General features: G+C 37.0%; 1 protein-coding gene across 4 annotated transcripts in view; it reads left to right on the top strand.

The window, feature by feature from the left end:
* The window catches only part of KHDRBS3 (KH RNA binding domain containing, signal transduction associated 3), a 104,965-nt gene that overhangs the window by 45,852 nt on the left and 40,507 nt on the right, over window positions 1–18,606 (top strand). For all 4 annotated transcript variants that reach the window (XM_075141121.1, XM_075141119.1, XM_075141120.1 and 1 more), the window contains exons 4-5: window positions 4,188–4,334; window positions 10,882–11,021. In XM_075141121.1, the coding sequence (XP_074997222.1) occupies window positions 4,188–4,334; window positions 10,882–11,021 (287 nt within the window). The remainder of the gene's footprint in view (window positions 1–4,187; window positions 4,335–10,881; window positions 11,022–18,606) is intronic.

Here is an 18,606-nt window from a genome sequence, read left to right as displayed (position 1 = left end):
TTTTGCATCCTGTAGGACAGAAGGAATTGACTCAAAAGTATAATTGCGATTGCATGGAATTTTCTTCCAACTCTCATTGACTTTTTGATTTATTTAAGGGTCAGATAAAAGTGAAATCTCCTGAACAATATTGTGTTCTCCTGGTGATCGGGAAGTTAGAGCAAACCTTGTTTTCAGAAGTGCATAGGTGATATAACATACTGATGTTCAAAGGCATAAACTGTAACTTAAAAATTTTCTGGGGAAAAAAAAAATCAGTTTTGGAGCACTATTCTGGTTACAATGTTATAGGTAGCAAAATCTTTGGAATTTTGTATGAAAAAGAATAGTGGTCTATGCTGGAGAGAAGCCCAGCATTGAATTACTTGGTGTCAACAAGTTGCTGGTCAGAAAGGCTGGCAAATTCCCAGGTGTGACCAGTTTTGCATTACTTGGAAAATCCAGTTGAGACTGAATCTGTGGTAATGTATCATAGATCAAAAAAATTTTCAGCTGATATAAATTGGTACTCTTACACTGAAGCCAAATCTGCACCACAAAACAGCTGGGGATCTCATCTATTGTCTCTAACAAGTTTATTGCAGCATCTTTGACTGCTGACACTAGAAACGAGTCAGTGTATGCTGCTTATTGATGGTGATAACAGATTCTGGGATGAACCAGTTGTTGGAGGCTCTGGATCAGATTGTCTAACATCTGGATCAGATGTTTCTAAACACTTGTATATTGGTACACCTGCTACATTACCAGTTTTAAATGTATGATTTATTACCTCTTTCCTGAAGAAAAGTGGCAGTAAGCTCTGTAGACTTCTCTAGAAGTATCTTCCAGATACTTCATTTTTTTTTGCTTTAAGAGAACTTCAAAGACTCGTGGAAGAAAGCGAACTGATATGAAAGGTTGACAAAATACAGCAAAGAACACAATTACCTTCTCTAAATTTTCTAGGGAAAGATATAAAACAGGAAACACAGGATTCTGTCTCACTTTAATTTAGATAATGAGACCTGGGTGTAAAAAGAGCATGTTCAGGAAAGTGTTTTCACTGTATCTTTGTTCTTTACTCATTGAAAACTTGAGTTCTGGAATCAATCTAGGATTTCTGTTTCTTCTGCCAACATCTGGAGAACCATTTCATACATTTACTTATGCTATGCAGTATCTAAATTCAGTAATTCTCCTCTTCCATTTGCATATTTTTTCAAGCTGTGCTGTCACTTCACTGGCTTTTTATGAGTCATTGCTCAATGCAGACATACCTTCTGCTAGACTATTCAGGTTTTCATGTGTCTATGGGAGAGTGAAAAAGTAAAAGGACCCATTTCAGAATTTCTTTATTGCATGACAAGATTGCTTTTGTATTGCAAATCTGAAGAAATAATATTTAAAATAAAGCCTTCCATCCCGATTGGTTATTCCTGTATTATCAATAGTTTGAGACTGGTACAGGCCTTTCAACTGGAGTATTCTGAATGGTACTGAAAATCTGACAGAAGCCAAATTCCATTTAAGGTAACATTAAAAAGAGGTATTGGATAGTACCTAAAAAAACTTACAACCTAAATCAAAGGTGGTGTAGTAAAGATGAAAATGGACAGTACCATGAGCATTTATTTTGATAAATACTGCTACTCAACTACTGATTTAAAGCAGTAGTTCTAAGGGCTGGTGTCTGGTTCTTGGTGGCTTGACAAATAGGAAAAGCAACAGGGTCTATAGGTACAACAGAATACAGGGCAAAGTATATTAACTGTCTTTAGTAGGCATATTGCCAGATGCCTTGTGCTGCTATGCTTTATAATCTGTGCTAGCACTCTGCTTTGTTCTGGACCACGAAGGGGTGAAATACAAGAGCACAAGGTACAAAGCAAATGGTGAGCTTTCTCGTAAGGCTCCCAGAGTGCAGTACTGCAGGGACGTGTCTGTACTGAAGACAAGCTTGTCCAAGCCATGAGCCATTGGGTGTGATAGATTTTGTGTGAGAAAATCGAGATTTAAAGGATAGATTAAAAAAAAAACTAAAGGAAGTGGCCACCTTGCTGTCTTTTAGCTCCCTTGTTCCATATCTGCTTTACTTTCATCCTTTCAGCAGCTCTCAAAAATCTCCATTGCAGTCAAGGAGGAAAAAAGTTCTCTATTCTGGCCAGCCCCGCAGCATCCACATGGACCAGGCCAGCCTAGCCAATGTATGTACTGTCAAGTAATGGAAGGCAGAGGGTTTTGTGGGAGCTAAAAATACTGCCAGTGAAGGATACTGGAATGGGAGCAAGCTGGGCTTTTGTGTTGGTCATCATGGGGAATAAAAAAGCCTGAAATGCTTAATGTGTGCCCAAGGTTGGGAGATGTAGGCCACGGTGGATGAGCTCTTCCTCATTTGTGTGCTGTTAAGAGCTGTGAATAGTGTGTTGCCAAGTCATGTTACAGAATAGGGAAAAAAAATTAAAGTAAACTTTGCAAGTGAAACAAGAAGAAAGGATAAAATAAAAGCTTGCTTGTGGGAATGATTTTAGAACAACCTGCACTGAAATATCTTGTATGTTTTGTTAAAATTGCCGATTGGAATCCTTTTTTCACTAGGCACTGCACATGAAATTGACACGTTTCAATTGCTTGTTGCTGTTACCAGGCAGGCTAATTGATAACCACAGAAATGAATTGTCTTAATTCTCAGTTCTCTGTACATTTAACTGGACAGTGATCTTTTCTCCCCTTTAAAAAAAGGGACAGGAGATGCTTGATAGCATGTATATACTAAAAAATGAAGTATACGGGGAACTCCACTGATGAAAATATCTAGCTTCCAGTGCTAGATAATGGTTCATATGGGTTCATATGTCTTGAATAACTGTGTTTAAGTATTTAAGTGAGAAACAGTTCCTATTAAAACTAAATGTTTGAGGTATAATGTTTATATTAGTTTACTTCCTATTTCTAAGGTCTGTTATTTGTATTGACAAGAAAATGGTTTTGCTGACGAAGTCTAATCCTGCTGACTCTGGCCTCTTAATAATCTTGCTGTGGATGCTCTAACAGTTAACTAGATTCTGTTGATTTTTTTTAAACATCCCCATAGTCAAACACAAAGTCTGACAAGAATGTTATTTATGAGAAGCAGAAACGGGTTGTCATTTATAAACCTCAACCCATAATTAAGGAGCGTGTGTGTGGGGGAGATTTCAACTATCATTGAAACTATATAATTTTAGTAATCTAAAGGATGAAGTACTTACCTGGTGCTTGCTAAATACAATAAGCAGCAGGGGAGAATTCTTAGGGCTTTGGTTTTTAGATAGCAGAACTGCTAAGAATTTGATATGATATTATCTGGTAATACAATTAAACTATCTTTAATGGTGGCTTAGTCTTTTGGAATGCACCAGTCACAAACACACATGGTGGGGCAGGGAGCTTATCTGAGACTAACAAATGTCCTTTAGGTCTGTGAACATTTTGCATGTGAATGCAAGTATTTGAGAGAACCGAGCTCTGTTCACTGCATTGAAATCATAGTTTTTCAGTCATGTTGAAGTGGGTTGGGTGAAGCAGAATAAAAGAAATAAACTCTGTTCTGAAATAGCTAGTGAACTCTTCTTTTTTTTTTCCCCCTCTAATGTCCTCCTCTCTTGTCTCATATGCTGAACTGTTAGTTTCATGTCCAAGTAACACAGTTCTGTGAAGAATGTACTCATGGGGTAGAAATCTCAGTGAGAACAGAAAATAAATAAGAAGTATCTGAGCTGTGCAATAATACTAAGAGATTGAAGTAATATTGGTAAAAGAATCTTGCTCTTGTGGAGTATTAGATCAAACCTGTTTCTAAAGACTACTTTTGAGAAAAGAGGCTTCAAGTTCACTTATGTTTTTCAGTGTCTTCTATGTGAAACTGGTGCACTTGGGAAAACCTTGTACTACAGTTTCTGTATGTGAGCAGAAGCTGATGGGTCTTATTTTGTGTATTACTAGTCACTTAGTGTTGATAGGCAAACTGATACTATTCTGATATTTTAGCAACGTGATTGGTTTGAAGTGTATCAGAAAAATATGTAATTTTATACTTTTTAGTTATTGACATCTGAACATGAGTAAACAGTATGTGCAAATGCCTCTGAAGCAACTTTAACACTTGCGTTACAATATGTTTAAAATAAGAAGGTGGGGAAAAAAACAACTTCTTTCTTATCTCCTAGGAGGAAGAGTTGAGAAAAAGTGGAGAGGCAAAGTACTTCCACCTAAATGATGACCTGCATGTTTTAATTGAAGTATTTGCTCCACCGGCAGAAGCATATGCCAGAATGGGACATGCACTGGAAGAAATCAAGAAGTTCCTCATCCCTGTTAGTATTTTAATTTTTTTCATAAGAATTCTGGTAGTCTTGAGTGAGAAATTTTCTCTAAAACTAACTTGCTGTATGATATTGGTCAGGTCATGTTGCTTAATTTCCTTCATCTGTGAAAGAGGTGATGATGTTTACAAATACTCTTCTGATATAGGCAGTTATTGGGTGAATGCATAACTGTCCACATACACTCTCACCTCATGATATGACCTATAGTAAAAAAGCAACGTATTCTTGCTTAACTGGTCATGTGCAAAGTATTGAAGTTTACAAATAATTGTAAAAAGCTATAAAATATGGAAAAATAACTTTGCTTAAGGTAGGGCTTTCTGTGTTCTTGGTACACCTGAAGCATCAGCATAGGGTTCTGTTTAAGAATAAATTTGAAACTGTGGTGTTGCTCCCACCCATAATCCTGGTTTAGTGTTCAGTGTTGAGAATCAATAAAATCTTATCTTGTGGCTTCATTTTTCTCACAAAGCTAGTGATACATGGATTATATTTGTCTTCTGGTGTATTCTTCAACTTGCGATGTATGGATGTGTAAAATGAGATGTGATTTCCAGTATAAGTTTGTACAGTAGGCTTGGGATATGTATAGGCACTGATGTTGCAGGGTTTCCAATGATAGAAGATTCCTTTATTTGCTTCTCATGTAAGGACCAACCTTGATTGTTTTGCGAGATTAAACTGCTTGGAACAGTCCAAGCTCTCTTAAGAAGACTATTTGAGGTGGTCTTCCTGTATGTGAAGTTCCTAACTGTATTAGCTCTTCAGTGAAGTTCTTCTATTTTTATTGGTTATCAAATGACTCAATATAGAAAGGAAAGCATCCTCGAGGTGCATTGATTTCTGTTTATTTTTACTGCTGAAAATGTTATCCAAGTGTTATTCTTGACTAGTGTCAGATCTTGGAAATGTGGGAGACCTAGCTAAGGAAACTTCACTGAGGTGTGTATCTGAGTGACAGCAGCATGTAAATGTTTAGGAGTATAGTCAGCGTAGCTGTGTTCAGGACCAGTTGGGGATGCCTGTTGTACGGCTGCTACAGCCTGTTGGGAGTAGAACTGTCAGCTGTACTCTAGGGTGAAGCAGCTAGTGCTGATGACCTGACAATACTACCATATGGATTTTGGGGATTTTAGTTTGTGCTAACTCTAGATCCATGAAACCAAGTCCCCAAGTGACTGGAGTTAATTGTGTGCTCCTTGAGTGTTTCTTCTGGCTTGTTTTTGTCTGAATGAAAACTAGTTCATATGCCCCAATACTATTCCATGATGTGAACCAAAACTTGGTAAGTAAGGATCATCAGGAGGCATCCTGATGTGAAATAACACACTGTGGATGCACCTTAAGACAGTTAACCCCCCCCACAAAATGTCCTGAGCATTATGTTCTACTATAAAGAAGCAAGCACCACATCCTAACTCTGACTGCAGGTTCCAAATAGCTTTTGTCTTGATGTATATAGAGAGGTAAATAAACATACTACTGTTCAAACATCCTAACTGATTAGGTAGAGGATATTCAACAGCATATTTGTAAGGAATGCTGGGTTGTCATAATGTCAGAGGTTACTGTATTTACATGATTTGATTGTGTGAAGAGATAAGGGAGAATTAAGTTCTTGGCTATTCTAGTGAGCAAACAGCTGTTTTCTTTTTAGATTAAAATATGCTCAATTTGATAAATGCTTTTTGCATGCACTGGAAGTAAGGATATATCTGATTCCCCTGCCCCCTTCATCAGAGATCTTATTTTTCTTCAGTGAACTTGATTCACCTAATGTCATAATAAATGAAGTAAGCTTATCAAACCTAGTCATTACTCTACTGCTGTTAAGCCAGTAGAATTACAGACTGATAATGAGCAATTCCATTCATTAGTTGTACACTTTTCCGTCTCAATTTTTGATCGCTGCATCTTTATTGTACTGAGCTGAACTGATGCTACATAATCTTTCTGAACTATGGGATCAAGCCAACATGGTCTTAATTTCCCTTTGGCTTTTCAAATGTAATCTTATCAGGATGGTTCTAAATGCCTTAATCTTTTCTGCTTCCCTGCCCCCCCTTGCAGCAGCCACTCCAGGATGCAATAAGGAGCCACTTTGTCCTCTCCAAAACTACCATTTGGTTAACTGCTGCCAAATGCAACTTGATTTTTATTTCCTATAAGGTCTGTTGTGGCTTTCTTAGCAAATGATCAGTTTTATTTCAAGTAAGAAGTCCTGCTATCAGTATATATGATTATGATCTTAATTTGTGTTCTTACAATGTAAGCTAACCATACCTTCCAACAACTTTAGATGCTGCTCCTAAGTTATGAATATGGTCATTGTTCAGTTTTCAGATTAGGCCTGAATATATAATAGCAATTGGTGCTAGAATGTAGGATGCAAAATATCCTTGTAGTAGCTGACTATAGCAAAAATGCCTTAGCCTCTCTTCTCAGATCTTTTTAGATCCATGAACAAGCACCTTTGCATTGAAGTTCAGCCTCAAGCAGCTGCAGTGGTGTACTTTCCTTTAAACTATTGGTATAACTCAAACCAAGACGTAAAACCTTCTGACTCAAGTTTTTTTGGCTGTGCTTATCATGATGCCTTGACTCTCACCTGTCTTCTGCAGGTAGAATTGCGGCTTCTGACTTCAAGTATATTTTCTTTGTCCTCCTTTAAGCAGTGTGCCCAGGTGGCCAAGAAGGCCAACGGCATCCTGGCCTGTATCAGAACTAGTGTGGCCAGCAGGAGCAGGGAGGTGATCGTGCCCCTGTACTTGGCACTGGTGAGGCCGCACCTCGAATCCTGTGTTCAGTTTTGGGCCCCTCACTACAAGAAGGACATGGAGGTGCTGGAGCGTGTCCAGAGAAGGGCAACGAAGCTGGTGAAGGGCCTGGAGCACAAGTCTGATGAGGAGCAGCTGAGGGAACTGGGGTTGTTTAGCCTGGAGAAGAGGAGGCTGAGGGGAGACTTCATTGCGCTCTACAACTACCTGAAAGGAGGTTGTAGCGAGGTGGGTGTTGGTCTCTTCTGCCAAGTAACAAGCGATAGGACAAGAGGAAATGGCCTCAAGTTGCACCAAGGGAGGTTTAGATTGGACATTAGGAGAAATTTCTTTACTGAAAGAGTGGTCAGGCCTTGGAACAGGCTGCCCAGGGAAGTGGTGGAGTCACCATCCCTGGAAGTATTTAAAAGACGTGTAAATGAGGTGCTTAGGGACATGGTTTAGTGGGCATGGTGGTGTTGGGTTGATGGTTGGACTCGATCTTAGAGGTCTTTTCCAACCTTAATGATTCTGTGATAAGTTGGCCAGTCCCTTTGTTCTGGTCAGATCCTCTGGTCAGCAGTCTGTTTGACTGTTAGATTGGTGGGTGTTGTGCTTGATATTTATCCCAGAATTACTTCTGTCAGTTAGGACAAAAAGCCAGGTACTTCCACCCTCACCTCCCCCTGGGTCCTGTATTATACCATGATTACTGCAGTTTTGGCTGATAGGACTTTTCTTAGTCTATTTTGCTTAATTTTTGAGTAGTGGCAGTCATTCTTCTTTTGACAGCTACAGCATTAATTATCCTTTGCTGTTGGTTACCCAAGTTATTTGTTTTCCTTGTCTTTAAACCAAAGTGTAGAAAGACCTTTGAGAGGACAACCTGTAGCAGTCAGTTTACTATGTGAGCAGAATTTACAAGTTTTTCCTGTAGTCTGCCTTGCCTCCTGTATGTTCAGTTTGTAAGGTGTGGTGATGAAATAGCATTTAGTGGCATTTGGAAGAGGTGGTGGGCTTTGGAAACTCACACTTTTCCTTAAGCAAGCTGGCAAATAACTGTAAGGTGTGTGTATATAAACGTGGCTGGAAAACCTGATAACTATTGCTCAATGCCAGGATAAAGATCTGCTTGGCTGTTTTGCAAAACTGCATAGGGTTTTGCAGGGATCTGTCCTAACATTAAATAAAAAAATCTTTTTACTAATAGTTTGAATGATAAATTGGAATAAGGTCTTAAGTTAAAGATGATCGTTAGGAGAGCTGCTGTTGGTGTGTTGATCAGGGCTGGGTGAAAATAGCAGATAACATCTAAAAGAATGATGCTTAGTTGGATCATGCAAGTAATTCTGTGTAGGGAGAAAATGTCCTGCATGTATCTTGATGATGTAGTCACTCCCATGGAAGAAAACATCCTCCATCTTCAGAGAAGACTGTAGTCAGTCACGATGGGCAATATTCCTAAAATGAGAGTACCTCTGTTCACTGGAAATTAATCAGCAGCATTTGACTGAAATTTGAGTGTTGCTTCTGCCTAAACTGTGCAGGGGAGGAGTGCAGTCTAAAGGGTTTCCGTGTCCATCTTGTGTTCTAGGTGAGGAGGAGATTGTCTCCTCAATTTGACTTGAAATGTGCTGTTTTCCAGCAGTGGGTATTCATAAATTGACCATCTGTTATTTTTAATTGAAGAATCCATTTCAGAGTGTAATGGATTAACACCGCTGCTTATGACGGCTTCCTTGTACTGCCCCTTCACGCTGTATCCTCCTGCTGCCTCTGGCATATGTGATAAGGACCGTATCTTCTGTTCTGTGCCTTTGTGCAGTGGAGTCCTTGTCTATGACTAAGGCTGCTGGTATGTTTAGTAGCCTGCCACAGGAAAATGAGAAATCTTTAGGAAGAAAAAGGACCCAACGTGTACAGTGGCAACCTAAGCATGTTTCTAAGAAATTAAATGATACTGATATCAAATGATGATCAAAGGTATTTTTCTAGAGCCCAATTCTGAGGAGGATGTTTTGTGGAGAAGTTAAAGGGCATCTCTGATATATGCTGTCAGAACTTTGAGACTTAAGTATTTTTTGTGGTACAGTTTTAACAACTCATGAGCATTTTGTTTCAAGACTGAAGTTCTTTGTTCCATACATACCTTGCACTGAATTTTGCATTTGTAGCCAGTTCTGGTCCAGCAACAAAGACAAATACAAAGTGGGGTTCTGTACAGTAGTTGGCCATTTTGCCTGTTTCTATTCTACTCCCTGTGATGGTTTGGCTGTGTATTGGGTCCAAGCTGTTTTATAATGAAATCTGTTTCTCAGAAGCTTCAGTTACGCAGTTTGAAACCATTGATTCAGTCTTCCAGACTTTTCTCTTCATCTTGTTTGCTGGTTGATTTCTGCTGCTAAGTAAAGGATGATCTCAGATGGGCAGCTGAGTTAAATTTCAGAGCCTATTCAAGACAGTTTGGACAAAATGCCTTTATAGTGCCATTTTTTTAAACACTATCTTCAGAAATGGCATGTAAAGGAAAACTCTTGTTATTCAGTTTGTGGAAGCCTAGCGGAAGCAAAATGTTTCAAGGATAATTTGAGATCTTTGAATTCATAAAGTTTTAACCTCCTTTCAATGCAGAGCTACGTTTCAGAGTTGTCTGATGCAAGGCTACCCGCCAGTCTTTTGGTACTTGCCTAGTGCATAAATGTAATACTCAGATTTTCAATAAGAGATGCAGATCCTTTGTTTTGTAATTGAATTGTTCAAATACCTCCCATTTTACAAACCTTCCTCCTTTGAAATGGGAGGCTTAGCAGAAGATAAGAGCTGTTATATCAGAAGTATCACTTCATTCTTATTAGAGGACCTATTAATATTTCGATACTTAGTTTGTATGCATACACGTTGAGTAAAATATTTATTTTTCTGATTCACCTTTACAGGTGCATTCTTTGACTTCCTTTAAGTGAAGGAAAAATGATAGAAAAATATGTATAGCTCAAGAGTTCATTGCTGTATCTGTTTTATTCCTATGTGATGTGCTAGTTTTGGAGGTTGGCTCAAGGTCCCTGAAAAGGCTCTTGTGTATTTTAGAAGTACCATATTAATTCCATGTAAATAACCTCAGCTTTCTTTTTGATAGACCTTGAGAGATCTGTGCACAATAAGAAACAAGCCATGTGTCTTCAGCTTGTTTACTGTTGCATATTGTAAAATTGAAATTTTTGGAGCTCTTTTTATTAGATAATAGTGCATGTGTGTATAGAATTAATTTCCTTGTTTGTTCTTTCTTTAACTCCTGGTTTTAAAAGTGTAGATATCTATAATCTATTCCTTCTTTGTGAGGCGCTGTTCTCAACAGTGTATTTATTCTTTACTGCTTTGCAACACCAGGCAATGGGATTTTTCCTGCTTTGAACACACTCATTCTACAGCTGGAACTACAAACCAGATCTCAGCTCAGAATATGGGGCCTTGATTTTTTTGTTGTTGTTTTTCCCCTCTATCTGCAGCATTTTAACATTGGCATTTTAAGTGGTAATGCTACATGGAGGTACTATGCAATGGGAAAGAAAATCATTCTTGAGCAAAAATTGTAATTAATATGTAGAACTCTTTTAGAAATTTTTGTCTGAATAATATGCCTATAGTATTATTCTGCATATTAAACTTTTTCAGTGGGATGTTCAGCTTTTTAAAAGGAAACTTTCAGGATCAGTGTTTGCTGATACTAACTTGGTGGTTGAACAGTTTGGTTTTTTTCTCACTCTGCCCCCCTGTTTTAGGACTACAACGATGAAATCAGACAGGCACAGCTTCAAGAATTAACATATTTAAATGGTGGTTCAGAAAATGCAGAAGTTCCAGTAGTTCGTGGAAAACCATCTATTCGAGCAAGAGGAGTACCAGTTCCTGCTTTGGCCAGGTAAGTATCTCAGCTGCAGTGGAATTTCATTTGAATGTACGTATTTTAAACTTCTCCCTTCAAACACCGCCCCACCCCCAGAGTACAACAGTAAAATTCATGAAGGACTCTGAAAATATGAGCAAAAGATAAGGGAAACAGTCTTGATTCATTGAAGATAGTCTAATTAGTTTAGACTGAATTAACAATGATGCTGAAATTTGTCTTATGAAACTTGAAGATACCTATGTTAAAAAACAATGTACATCACACAAGATGTTCAATCTTACTGTGTGAGCACCTGCTTGACTTCTAACTTTCATTTGCTCCTTAGGTGCATGTAGGGTCTGTGTATTGGCCCTGTGGAGCTCATGGCTTTGAAAAAACGGTAAATCTGTCTTGCCTAATTGACATACGAATTTCAGAGCGATTTCTCAACTTATGGAATATACGTATTCCTTTTTTACAGCATTACTAAGTTTTCGTAGTCATGAATAAAATGTTATAGAAGTGCTTTGGAGGTAGAATTTAGATTTAGTCTCATCTGAGTGGCACTTATTTCATAAAAAAAGTGGCTTTTGTTTGATTCAGGAATAGGCAAGTCTACTGCTTCTTTTGCTTTATTTTTCTTTGACACAGGAGATGTTTTATTTTTACTCCAGCATTCCGTATCTTCCTTGCAGTACTGAGATGACAGCTTCAACTCCTTTGAGTCCTGAAGTGTGAAAACAAACTAAATAAAGTGCATAACTGTTTCTGTTACAGTACAGAGAGATTGTGGCTGCAGCAGCTGAGTGTAACTGTTTTCTGTGGTGAACTATTTTCCTTCAGTTGTGGCTATGGTGCTTATTAATGCAAGCTTGAAACTTAGGTTTCAGTTTTTAAGAATAATTTCAAAATAATATTCTGAAGTGTTTTAACTCAGATTAAGCATGTTAGAAGAAAAAGCACTGAGGAATTATTCCATTTATACAGATCTGTTTAGTTACATGTATCCTGTAATAATGATTGCAAACGCAATGCAGAATGAATCTTAATGTAGAGAATTTACACTGACTGTTGGTTGCGTCCTGTAAGAATATAATTATTTTCTCTAAATCAACAAATTTTTGTTCTTATATTGTGTAATATATCTATGCTGCTTTTCTTGATTTTGATGTTCAGAGTAGTGGTAATTATATACCAAGGTTCACTTCTTTAGCACTGTAATCAGCCATACGAAAGTAAGTGCTTGCAAATTAGAGATCTCATTTGATTTTTGGAGATTGTTTTTTGCTAATTCTTTCCCATAGATGCCTGTAACAGCTCTGCTACAGATGCTTAGTACAGAGACACTCACAGTTCTATTTCATGTTTTCTTCATTTTTTATGTCCTTAAGCTAGTGTTTGTGATACAGAAGTTAGTTATGGTTTGGTCTGATCTTATCACTAATACCTAATTTCCACTACTGGTATCTAGCACATGCATGCATAATTAACTTCTCATAGTCCTGAATTTCTAATATTACTAGTTCCATCCTCTGGATTTTGGTAAATTATTTTTCCAAACCTGCATTTTATACAAGACGTATATGCTGTTAGGTAGCTCAAAATCCTTTAGTTCGTCCTATTGGCTTACAACTATTGAAGTGTCTTCAGGGTAAATGTAAATGTTATTAGCATGTGATTTGGAGATGACGCTAAAAATTGTATTTATCTCCTTTTTTATGTGTTCTAAAGAAAACTGAAATGTTGTTGGCTTGTTTGACTTGACTTGACCTTACTTTAAGGCTTGTCTTAAACTCAAAGACTTTTTCACCTCAAATTGAAGTGCTCTGTTAGCATAAAAGATTCCATAAAAGAAATTTAATGCCATTGCTACTGAGATACTACAGCCATTGAGTTAAAGATCTCAAACTCAGTTGCAATGCTCTGATTCTTTTTTAGCACCAATTGATTTCAGTGAGTAATACTTTTGTTGAATGAAAGCTTTGTTAAAGGCTTTGTCTTAGTGTTAAATAAAAAGTTTTGATAGCAAGCATCCCTGAGATCTAGGAAAGGTTGAAGCAAATCTTGGGAAGACTTGTAAAATGAAGTCTAAAACCTCAATCCTAACCTCTCGTTATAGTCTGTAGAATGTTTATAAGATATCAACTTTGATACCTGAAACATCCTGTGAGGATGCAATAATGGAGTGTGTTTAAGTTCCCAATTTTTTAAGCCTTTTATTCCTGAATAGTTTCACTTAAAAAACCAAAGTACTAATTTATGCCTTTTTTTACTCCTTATCAGACGTGTTGAAACTGGAGATAATGCATCTTATCAAGTGCCTTCTTTTATGAAGACTTGTTATGTGTATGTTTAGCTCCATACCAAAATTTTACTTTGTAGAAAACAATACATTTGTTATGCTTGCATACAAAATTCTAGCTTGTGCACAGGTATTCCTGTATATGGTAAGTAATTTCCTAACGGTTGTCATTCAGTAATTTTTTTATTATGCTATTTCTGGCTTGTTCTGGATTTTCTTGACTGAATTTTTTATGACTCTAGAGCCAAATAAGATTTTGGGGGTGAGTGGATGGTATTTGCTGTGGAAGGATTGTGTGTGTCTTGAGCTTTGCCTTTAGGAATATGCTTTTCTTATCATTGATCTTGGGCGTATAGTTGCTTCCTTCTCCCCTCTTGCCCCCATTTTTTTTTCCTTCATCCTAATACTGTTAAGGATGACTTCAGATGCAATTACAATGCTTCTATTTTCTGTGACGTTTATGCTAAACATTTAACCTCTTTAGGTAGTACCTGCCTGTTCTGTGCAACAAGAGAAAGACATGAAAATCTTTCCCTGGTGAAAGTCTGGTTTTCATTCCTTTGTTTTTATTGTAAACTGACATTGTTCTTAAATGGTTTTTTGGAGGTGACTATATGAAGTGAAGGATCATACCAGTTACTTTTAAATTTATTGTGCTAGCAAGCTTAGAGAATCCATGATGTTTAATGTGATACTGTTATAGTGAGTAGCTAAAGATGTACTCTTTTGGAATCACTGTTTCTTTAATGCATTTGAATTCCCATCCTGAATCAGTGCAATATAAATGATAGTACTACTGAAATGTGAATTGAGACTTCTAATTAACTGAAGACTGCAAATAATATGTGTTAACATACATGTTAATGTACACCTCTAAGGACATTTTTGCAAATAAAGTTGCATTTCTTCTCTCTAAAACTTCACATTCCTATTTTAAGAACAAATAAAAAGATTTAAGGATCACTCAATTCTGACTCAAACTAATATATTGGAAAAGTGAAATTCTAGAGGACGATACTAGTAAATCTAAGAATATGGATAAATCTTCCTTGCTACCTTGGGGTGGGGGAGTAACCAATTCATGTCACTTACAGCTAGAAATCACTGTTAAAATCATAGAATGGTTTGGGTTGGAAGGGATCTTTAAAGGTCATCTAATCCAACCCCCTTGCAATGAGCAGGGACATCTTCAGCTAGACCAGGTTGCTCAAAGCCCCATCCAACTTGACCTTGAACACTTCCAGTGATGGGGCATCCACAGCTTCCCTGGGCAACCTGTTCCAGTATCTCACCACCCTCATCGTGAAGAATTTCTTCCTTATGTCCAATCTAAATCTACCCTCTTTCAGTTTAAAACCATTGCCCCTTGTCTTATGACTACAGGCCCTGGTAAAAAGTGTCTCTAGCTTTCTTATAAGCAGCCCCCCCTTAAGTACTGAAAGGCCACAATAAGGGAGACCTGGTTGGGTTCACTGAGCAGATTGAGAGGAATTGTATTTGAAAGCAGATATTTTGGTTTCACTAAGATGAGGGGAGGAGAAAGTGATTTCTCATAAAGCCAACCTGTAGGAATAGTCTAATTAAAGAAATAGCAAAATTCTGGTTTAAGTTTGTGTGAGTTTGTGGGTTGTTTTATTTTTTCCACTTATTCTTTTTATTCATATTTCAGTATATGTATGGGTGGGATCCTAATGGTTGAATGACTGTCACTCTATCTGGGGACAAATAAAACTGTTACAGAAGTTGTAGGTTAGAATTTGCTGTCTTATATGTCAGAAGTAATATGAAGTGATGTGGATCACTGCTGTAATGTGGTCAAAACTTCCAATTGTTCTTTGTTAGTCATCAGATCAAACTTAAGTCATTCCTGTCATATGTCTGCAGTCAACTGGTTTCTTTTTTGAAGAATAACTTTTTGTTGAATTCCAAGTATTTCCTCATTGAATAATACAGTGCTAGGGAACGGGTCCTAAATTTCATAAGTATTTTTATTTTAAAGCTATTCTTACATTCACTTCCCCTTCTGGAGGGGAGATCTTGAAAAGGAGCTTCATATCACATAAACTCATTTAATTTTTGTTCTTTCAGTAAAACGAAGTGAAGGAAAGTTGTGAACTGACTCTAGTTGTGATTTCATAATCAGAGTAATTTTACTACCTCAGTCATCCAGTGAAAGGAGAAACCTGAAATAAGAATCAGTATAATACTAGAGAGAAGAAAGTGATAAATGAAAAGATAAGAAAGTAGACTTCTTGCATAGGAAACCTGGAAGGGAGTATCGACTGGACACTATGCCTGCTGTGGATAAGGGCAACAATTTAGTTTGCTGGAAACAAATTATAGAAACATTATGGGACTACTATAAAGTAGATATGTCAAAAAATATTGCTAATAAAGGCCAAAGAGGAAGTGTTTAAGTGGTTTTCTATGGATGTATTTAAGTTGTATGAATTGGTACTATTTTAGTGGCAGTCAAGTATTAGATTACCTGTGAACAAATGTTCCGAGTTCAACATAGTATAATGTGGTTCTGAGTGATACTAGATTTTCATTAGAATGTTTTTCCACACATTAATCTCTTTATGCAAACAGCGAGTGAATAATCAATTACAAAATGCAGTGCTTAAGTAATATTTTAACTGTACACTGTAAGGTACACTTTTCAGGTTTTTTTATACATCAAAATTATCTTCTATAATTACTATACTGCACTTACAAATCACACTAGCACATTTTAACACTTTTGTGAAAGGTCTGTTCTCCCATCCTCTCATGTATTTATGATAACTTTATAGAAATTAAGTGCTTTGCTTTCTATTAATTTTTTCCTCTCATATACTACATTGTGAGTATAAATAATGAAACTTATGGGAGGAAGATTCAGCATCCAACAAAAATTGTTTCATGACATTATCTTCAAAGGATGCTGTGACATGAGTTAAATTAGATTATTTCCCCCCACTTTTCGGTACACTCTTCAGTGTTAGTGAAAACAAAACATATTAAATGAGTTACTGGTATTTGCTTTATTTAACCTCTAGTCCATGGTACCCAGATTGAAAAAGAACTTTTTTCACTGCAGAGCCTACAAGTTTATTACATACCTATGGGAGTAAAATTATTTGTAATTTAATCACCTAAATTACCTGTGTGTTTAATGGAGAAGGGTTAACTTCATTCACTGGATTCATCATGGCCAGATTAATAAATTCAGGAAAACCAAAACCAAACTGATAATAAAGATGAAATGGAGAAGTGTTTCAAATTTTCTCACATAGCCATAGTAATCTGTTTTAGGGCAGTAAAACATTTCTTTGAAAGTAGGACTCAGTGGTCTGAAGTACATAGATGATCACTTTGTTTTTAAAGCATTTCTGGAGGTGATGATAATAGCCTGGCTAGAAGATTTACTGAGTATGTTTAAGTACTGTCTATTTAACTACAACAGTCTGTTTAGTATAAAATACAGTTACTAAGTACTTAAGGAGCAGGGTTTCCTCATCCAAGGAAATCTATGAGATTCTGGATAGCATACTGATGTAAGATTCAGAAGAGTGGAGTTTTTCTTACAAATGTAGCAAAAAGAAAACAAAACACTAGTGTCTCCTGTGATGCTTCAGTACTCACGTATTTGCAGTATCATAAATCTGAGGGGTCACAGGCAAGGACCTTTTTATTTCAGGTGTCCTGAAAATAAGGCACATGAAGTTTGTTTCAAAATACTTACACAATCAAAGTGTACAAAAAGTTTGAAGATGGATATGTGGGGGAGTTCAGTACCTATTTGGGTACATTGCTAGCCTGGATATATTGGCAGTCTCAATACTGTAAGAGATGTTCTTGTGGGCACTGGGGTAAAGAGGACATTCAAAAGACTTCTGAAAGGGAATGAGATGACAGCATGGTAGTGAGGAGGAAAATAAGGGCAAAAACATGCTTCTTGTATTTCAGAATATAAGCAGGTAGTCAAGGCTGACATGGGCTGACAAATGAGTGTTGATAACATACAACTTTCAAGGTTTGGGGATAATGCTTTGTGGCCTGTAGAAGTGGAAACAAAGATACCTATCTTCTGTAACAAAGAAATGGTGGAAGGATTAAGAGGTCTAACAGGCAAGGAAATGTGTTGGGAGACTGATCAAATTGCAGATTCAGAAGCATTCTGATTGAGGGTTAATATAGCACAGTTTTCTTTATCAAAAGGAAAAGTTATTTCCAGTAGTTGTGCTGCTTGTAGTGAAACCATGAATTACGTACTTGAACCAAAGTTGTGGCTCAAGACTGTTTCATAATTATTTGAACAAATGTGCCATAATTTTAATTAAAATAAACAGGAATTTGGTATCTAATCACGGATGCTCCAGAAAGTTTCAAGATTCTAAGCCCTCAATTAACATGAAAAAATACCTGATTTTGGGAGAGGAGCCCTTCATTGTCTTGAAGTTTTGATGTCACCTGAAGTCTCCATGCCAAATAATTTTTCATGTTTGGAAAGAAAGGCTATTTCAGGTGTTTTTATAAAGAAAAAAAAAGTCTGTAAGCTGTGTGCAAAGAGGAGTGTTGGTGATGGCAGCTGAAATTTGGCCTGCAGGATGATGTCCTTGGTCAAAGAAGCAAGCAGTGAAAGACTTCAAGGGACGAGGAGCCATAATGAATTTGATTTCATTATAAGATCTCTAATGTGGTAGAACAGGGATGAGATGTCTTGATTTGGATGGAATAAGTAGAAGAATGAATCTAAATGTTAGCAGATGCACCAAGGTTTTTGAATTTATAGGTGAGAGTTGTAGAAGAAAAAGGGTAAAGAAAAGACCCTCTGTGCAGTTTCTTCAGAGAGCTGAGAAGCAGATGGATACCCCTCAAAAGTAGTTGATTAGGAGAAGAAAAACTCAGGAAAGGGAAAGAACAAGATTCCAAAAGGAAAAATGTCGTTGGATCAGAAATGGTAAACACAACATGGAATATGTGGAAAAACTCTGTAGGAAATCCAGCTGAAAAGTTACTAGATACACACTGGGAGTGCTTTTTAATATGCTGTGTATATTTGCACAACACTGGATGTCCAGGGTATAAAGGGAAGAAAAAGACTATTAGCACATTCACTAAACTTAATGGTAATAGGGGGTTACGTTCACGTATGTGTGAGTGAAGCTTTTACTTAAAGTAAAATAAAACCACTTCAACCTTAAATACCTGGAGAAATATGTAAATTATAAGAGTGAAATGGAAAACAAGAGTAGGCAAAATGGATCAGAATTGAGAGCTGTGGAAGGATTAGCTAAAACATAGATGGAAGATAAGAACTGTAAGAGATGT

This window comes from Calonectris borealis, chromosome 2, assembly GCF_964195595.1.
Source record: "Calonectris borealis chromosome 2, bCalBor7.hap1.2, whole genome shotgun sequence".
Taxonomy (NCBI): domain Eukaryota; kingdom Metazoa; phylum Chordata; class Aves; order Procellariiformes; family Procellariidae; genus Calonectris; species Calonectris borealis.
The sequence above is the reverse complement of the archived record's forward strand: the minus strand, read 5'-3'. Positions and strand labels throughout refer to the sequence as shown.